This window comes from Hemicordylus capensis, chromosome 2, assembly GCF_027244095.1.
Source record: "Hemicordylus capensis ecotype Gifberg chromosome 2, rHemCap1.1.pri, whole genome shotgun sequence".
NCBI classification, from domain to species: Eukaryota; Metazoa; Chordata; class Lepidosauria; order Squamata; family Cordylidae; genus Hemicordylus; species Hemicordylus capensis.
The window spans coordinates 398,628,650-398,635,526 of record NC_069658.1 but is presented as its reverse complement, the minus strand read 5'-3'; the positions used below and the strand labels follow the sequence as shown (position 1 = coordinate 398,635,526).

The following is a 6,877-nucleotide window of genomic DNA, read 5'->3' as shown; positions in this document are numbered from 1 at the left end:
TGGCCCTATCCAACCCCAGCTCAGCATCCCTCCAGTGGCCGTTGCCGATGTCTACCTTTATGTTTCTTTTTAGATTGTGAGCCCTTTGGGGACAGGGTGCCTTGTTTGTTTGTTTGTTTATATCTATGTGAACCACTTTGGAACTTTGGTTGAGGAGCGGTATATGAATATTTGTAGTAAATATTTGTAGTAATATACAGAAGCAGATGGTCTTCTCCTCTTAATAGTCTGATAAGTTTTTATTCAAGTTCATGTCCATACCTTTTGCACCCAGGACCAGTTCTACATTTTACATTCTCACAAATCCTGGGAAGCTTCATCCCAAACTTGCCAAAGTCATAGAAGAAGTATGTTCATGGATTATTTTTCAAAGAGAATATACTAGACATCAGAATAGTAGTGCTTGGTGTTGCCACAACTACAGTATTTTCAACACTCTACTCCATAGCACTTTTTATGATAGGGCCTTTCTTGAAAAAAGTACAGAGACCCAAGAAAACCATTGCTGTCACACTGAACTCAGTAGCACTTGCTTCTGAGTAAACAGAAAGTAAACATTAAAGTAAATTTGATCAGGATGTCAGCCCTCCCGCATCTCCATATCCCCTCCTAGGAAGTTTCAATTCCCCCTCCCCTTCCTTAATTAAAGTGGAATACCAATCCCTCCGGATCCCAAACCTCCTGAGAATTCGTGCTTGTGTGGGACTATCGGAGTGTGTGGCTACTTTGGGGTGTGTGTGTGTCATCTCTGGCAGAATAAGCGCTGCCATGGCATGGAAGGACATTTAAATGGGTTTTAATGCCCTTTCCATGTCGAGGGCAGGTAGAGCGCTCCCAAAATGCATGATTGTGCTCAGCATGCCCCTTCCAGGTCGTGTCCAATTGCGGCCGCCCTGCTGATGTCGTGATGTGATTAGCATGTGAATAGGGCTTTTGTGTGTTTTTATACTTTTTTGTATGTTTTTCATGTGGATGAAATGCATGATGTGACAACATCCTGTCATAGGGTATGCATACTACACATTGCAGATGACCTGGGAAGAACCCTTAATGACTTGGGCCCATGGCATTTAAGAAAGCTCCTCCTTCATCATGAACCCCACCACCTACTGAAATAATCAGGGAAGGTCCAGTTTCAGGTGCCACTGTCTTGTTTGGTTGTGACTCAGAACCTGGCCTTCTCTATGGCTGTGCTGGGACTTTTGGAACATGTTCCCTATCAGAATAAGAGCTTCCCCATCTCTGACTGCCTTTAAGAAATCTCTGAAGACACACTTGTTTCTTCAGGCTTTTAGTTATTTTTTCTCTATATATTGTTTTGATTAATTGTTGTAATTGTTTTTATTTGTTCTAATTGTTGATTTTTAAAAGATTTTTTGAATGTTATGTAAACTGCCTAGAGAGGTTTGATTAGGTGGTTTATAAATCTAACAAAACAAACACAAACAAACTCAACACAGGGGTGCCGTTTTCTGCCAGACAGTAATCATCATGAGGCGTTAGCTGTTTGTGTGGATGGATTAATCACAATAATATCCTGTTCCACAGTCCAAAACTAGCAGGGCAGGATTACAGACCCCTACAGAGCTCCAGGTAAGCAACTTGCTCTGACAAAGCTCAGACTCAGAAAAGTCTTCTCAGGCACCAGTGTGCCACCTTCCTTGTTGGAAAGCAGAGAGACTTAAGGAGCAGCCCTCTGGCCTAGAGTCTAGCACTCCTCTAGCCCACCAAATCCCTCCTGGCTTGCTGGTGTGGGCGCACAGGGCTGGGCAAGCAAAGGTACTTGGCATGGAAGAGGCTGGTTCATTGAGGGGCTTGGGCTTAATGAGGGCTGGTTTGGGGGTCTCTCAGCTGGCACTCAGGCTCCAACCTGGTCACTGGTGTCAGGAACTGGGCTTGGCTCTTCCGGCCGGCTACTCGCTCCCTGTCAGGACAAATAAGCTAGTAGGAGGAGCTTGAATGCAATACAAGCTCTCCTGTGTTATTTATTTAAGCAGCTCCATTCAGCAATTAGGTAATGGGTTACAAGGGACAAGGTAAAGTTTATACTTCTGGATGAATAACTTCTTTGCTGGAAGAAGAAGAAAAAAGCAAATGCTATTATACTAATTTCCCGTTCAAACATAGCTGATTCTTTTCTACTTCAGTGTTGCTGGCTTAAATGGTGGTTTACATACATTGTAGTGTGCTACTTATGGGAAGGAGGGTCTGCCCACACTGGCTCCATGAGAGTGCAAACTGTATTCTCACTCCTACCAAGCTCAGAGCCTCTGTGGCTCCTAAAGATTGCATTAGTGCTGCCGCAACCCTTTTCCCACTGGGAATAATAAGAGGCTTGTCACTACAGCAATGATGCATTCAATAATAACATTAGAGCCTCCCTGAGTTCAGCAGGAGCAAAAACACAGTCCAGAGAGGCACAGAATGATCATGTGGATCATTCTTGGATTGGCGGCTGCACTGTATGTGAGCCACTAACTTAACATTTAACAGTAGTTTTCATGTTTTGCATTGACTGTCCTGAAACTTGCTCTGTGTGGCAGGCTGCCCCATATTCTAGATGGGGAAATGAAGGTAATAATGAGCTCCTAAAACAAACAAACAAACCCAGTACTTAGAGGAAGATATAAGAGTGGTTAATGATTTCCACTAACTGGAATGGTTTCCAGTTGTGTAGTATTGTAGCCAGTACTCAAAGTTAGAGGAAGCCACAGCCCATTCAGGAATTAAGCTTATTGCAACCTCTAAGCTGTATTAAACTGAAGGAGGTTAGGCATTACTTCTCCATAAAGAAATAGAAAATTCAAGTAAAAGTTGAGATGCAAATATTATAGAAATAATAGACAAGAAAAGCCAGGCAGAGTTTAAGTTGCATTTAATTCCAGGAGAGCCAAAGAAGAAAGACACTCCAGAGCTTTTTCACCAAAGGAACATAAAAATGAAGAAAATAGGATTCATCTGAAAATGATTTCATTTTACACTTCAGATTTCACAAAGGAATTTTTTCCCTTAAAATTAAAAACTAACACCAATCATCCAGCTACTTGTCCACAGAGGATGACTTAGCCATCTAGTTCCCAGCAAGTATGGAAAGTGTGTCCAGTGGCTATGCCCCAATACTGGTAAGATCATCCAGCAAGTAAACTGGGTTCTAAGCAGTTTGGAGAGGCACAGCAAGTCTACCTAATGCTGGTTGCTCAATGGATCTCCTCCGTATCATTGGTGCAGCAAAGATGTGTTGATTCCCTACAAGCATATCCAACACAGAAGAGGCAAGAAAAGGCTTACTAAATTCCAGGGTTTTGTCTTTGTTTTACAAAGGGGCTTTAGGGAGATATTGATAGCCACTGGAGAGCTTTTTTTAAAAAAGTGGCAGGGGGTGGGGTAGTTCAGCTGTGACAGTTAAACTGGGTTCTTGTCAACAAGACGCCCTGCGAAATCGGAATCACAGCAAATCCTTCAAGTTACAAATAGGGGAATGAAGAAGCTGCTTTGAAAGTATGTGGATATTTGGGAAGGCAATTAGGGTGGGCAGCACAGAAACCTAGTCTGTATTCCCCGGATAGATGCCGGATGTTTTGATCCCAACTTCTGCTACGAAGCACACATTGTCTGTGCCTCAAGACCACCAGTCCCTTGGATCAGAGTCTCATCAAGCAGAATCAACTTCACCCCTCTACAGAGAAAGGGAACACTCTACAGAATATTGTGAACAATCTTCCACCGCAAATGACCACAAAGTTCAAAAGATGAATTTTGGTTGGCAAGGAAAAAACAACAACTCCGTAATGGAATATTTTATCAATTTCATTTAGTCAATGCTAAATTAAAACTGGGAGCCTCTAGCAAAGGAACAATGCAATAAATATCTAAAATATTTCAAATTAGAAATAATAGTTACAAAAAGCCTCAGTTGAATTAACTTTCTGATACTGCTACAGGCTGACTCTTCACAGACAAATGTGTCTCCAAAATCAGTTGCAGCTTCCCTCTTTGCTCACTAGGCTTGGTTAGTTTCACTTATCCTTTGGAATACTTCTAGACAATAATACAATACAATACAATACATAGCACAAGACAAAAAAAAAAGAGCCTGCTCCTAAGATTTTTTTTTCATACTGCCAAATAGTGTAAATTCTTGCCATCAATGTAGGTCTGTGCAATAGTGCAACGATAATGTCATTGCACTGAAGAGAGTTGATGCTGGTCAGTGGGACTTCCTAGATCTGGCTTCAGAGCAGATGATATGGTAGATTACAGGAAGAGTTCCTTGGGGTTGTCATAAGGATTAGCACTGAATTCTCTCTGCCAGTGACAGTAGAGTTTCTGAAGTATCTAACCCTCTCGAACACTGACCCGAGGCTCTGCTAGTGAGCTGTGAATGATCCGAATAATTGACTCGACACCACTTCCTTCCAGTAAGGTGCGATGGTCTCCTTCAACAATGTGGACAAATACCTTTCCATTACAAACCTGCAAAGAGACATGGAACATTACATACAAAATATGGATCTGCATGCTTTCTGTCTGCTCAGTCACGAGACAGAGTAATCTGAGAATGTATTCCCTCTGCTTCTTTAAATACTTTAAACATTAACTTCCAGGGTGTTTTAAAATCAATCACAATTGAAGACATGTCAAGCAAGGCCTAAGGTTCCCATTAAAAACCAGGAGAATCATCCCCATAATCTACCAAACTAGATCTTGAATTGCTCCTTTTACTTAAAAGGCCAGGGAATCACTGACAGAAAATCAAGTCAGGGAGTATTGTGTATGTTTGTAGTTACATTACAGGTTGAGAAGGCTACAACAGAGCTACAAATGAGCAGGATGTTGTGGCTGTGGCAAGAGGGAGATAAAGATCCCCTACTATTTGTTATTCAAACTGAGAAATCATTGGAGAGGAGGTTTGTAGGAAAGTGAGGAGTTTTGTGTCAGTTATCCCTTTGGCTAATAAGTTTTCTGTACATTGTTTACATGAACCATAATCTTTTTAGTATGATTATTAGTCCAGTAATTTAGGGAGGACAGCAGGAACCCCGGTTCAACCCACTACCAACAGCTCCCCCGGCCATGCTGTGAACGCAGCGCTGGCTGGATTTTGCTCACAAACGGGGCACGTGGCCCCTTTTGCGAGCAAAACTATGCCCCCTGTGTCTGACATCAGGAGTAGGGGCTGTGGCTGGGGCACGGCCCCTGAGCGCAATGGCCTGGGTTCTTTGAACCCATTTGTACCAGGGTGGCTCCCAGGGGTGTATCTAAGTAGTTTGGTTGCTTGGACCACCCAGCCATGAGCCCCCCCAAGTCTCCTTTGGGTGGCCCATTGCCAAACCTCCGCGGAGCAGTCCTTCTCCCCTCCTCTCCTGGTGGGGGGTAGAGCATCCATTCGAGCCAGCGTCTTTTTCCAACTGCGGGGCGCACCTCTGCAATTGAGAGATAATCGCAAGTCCATGAGATCATGGGTTTGCGATGATCTCCACTGAGCAGGCGCGCCTCACAATTGGAAAAAGACGCTAGCTCAGCATTGGTTTGGCCTTTGCTCCCACCAGGAAAGGGGGGAGAGGGGAGAAGGACTGCTCTGTTCCTCCCCCACAGCCACCCCTTGGCCCTGGCACAAACAACATAATGGAGGTTTGGTGGGGCAGGTGCAGGGTAGCTGCTGGAGGGCCCAGGCCATTTGGAGGCCTCCCTGGACCTTGGAGGACCGGATCAGGTCCCCAAGGTCCGGAGGTTAGAGCACTTCTGGTGGCGCCACCCTTGTATCAGTCATTTCAACAGCCAGGGGTGGGGTCAGGTGACTCTAGGGATGAGTTCAGATGATTTGCTGTATGTACATCTGTCACAAACCTCAAATTTTGGCGAGCACACACTCCCGGCATGAACCACAAATTCAACTCATTGTGATATGTGAACTTGGAAGTGTTGCGTTTACATGTCACAAAAGGAGCTGAATTTGTGTCTCACTCCAGAAGTGTGTGCTCACCAGAACTGGTGGTTTGTGCCAGCCGTACTTGTAGTGGTTCATCTGAACACCCCACTAGATGTGCACGCAACATGCTTTTAAGAAGTGTGCTTTCAACCAGAAGTACCTCCTCTTTAAAAACAAAAACTAAACAAAAAACCAGTCCTGATTGGGACTGCAGCAGTCAGGGTTGGAGAAATCAACTGTTTCCCAGTGCTCCGTTTTTCTACTGAAAGTTGTCCCCAAAGCTGCCTTTTGCCCCTGAAGTGGCTACTTGCAGAATTGCCTTCCTGGAGATATGCCGATTAATTCTTGAAAAAGCTGTTAAGTTTCTCTTGGAAATTTCTCCAAGATCACGCAACAATTTTCTACTTTTGCCTTTTCTTTGGAAATTGGGCTTGCCTAGAATAGAGCAAGCTGTTAAGTCTTAAACAGCTTTCAGTGGGAGACAGCTGATGGCAGCTTATGCAGATGAGTTTTATTGCTTTCCAAGAAATTTCAACACACACAATTGGATGCAGGATTGCATCTTGAGTTGCTTTGGCAGGAGCAACTGTACTGTGTGAAAAGTCACAGAAAGTCACAGCAATCAGAGTTCTACCTGTTCATGAAACTAACCTCTGAAAGTTTGTAGTCTCCCCCAAGGCCTTCCCCATACTCATTGTGGGTCTTTGCTTTCAGTAGCGTCACATTTCCACGGTATTTGCACTCTGGTACATACTCATCTCCTGCCTTAAGTTTGTAGTAAAAGGAAGCAGCAGCAAAAGTGAGTGCTTCATGGCTGAGGTCTTTGTGGTTCTGAGTTATCAGCCCCACAGCAGTCCTTACACGAGCTTCCAGGCATGGAAGTGGCAGAAGAATTTCCAGCAACTGCAAAACAGTAAAAATAGAAATACTTCACAACAAGGCATAGGA

The 6,877-nt window shown here is 43.9% G+C and overlaps 1 protein-coding gene across 1 annotated transcript in view; it reads right to left on the bottom strand.

Moving 5' to 3' along the window:
- Window positions 1-2,858: 2,858 nt before the first annotated feature.
- Window positions 2,859-6,877, bottom strand: part of FASN (fatty acid synthase) — a 77,226-nt gene continuing 73,207 nt past the window's right edge. Inside the window, exons 42-43 of the mRNA XM_053289680.1 lie at window positions 6,581-6,832; window positions 2,859-4,473 (exon numbers count right to left, since the gene is read on the bottom strand). Of these exons, the coding sequence (XP_053145655.1) occupies window positions 4,336-4,473; window positions 6,581-6,832 (390 nt within the window). The 3' untranslated portion in view covers window positions 2,859-4,335. The remainder of the gene's footprint in view (window positions 4,474-6,580; window positions 6,833-6,877) is intronic.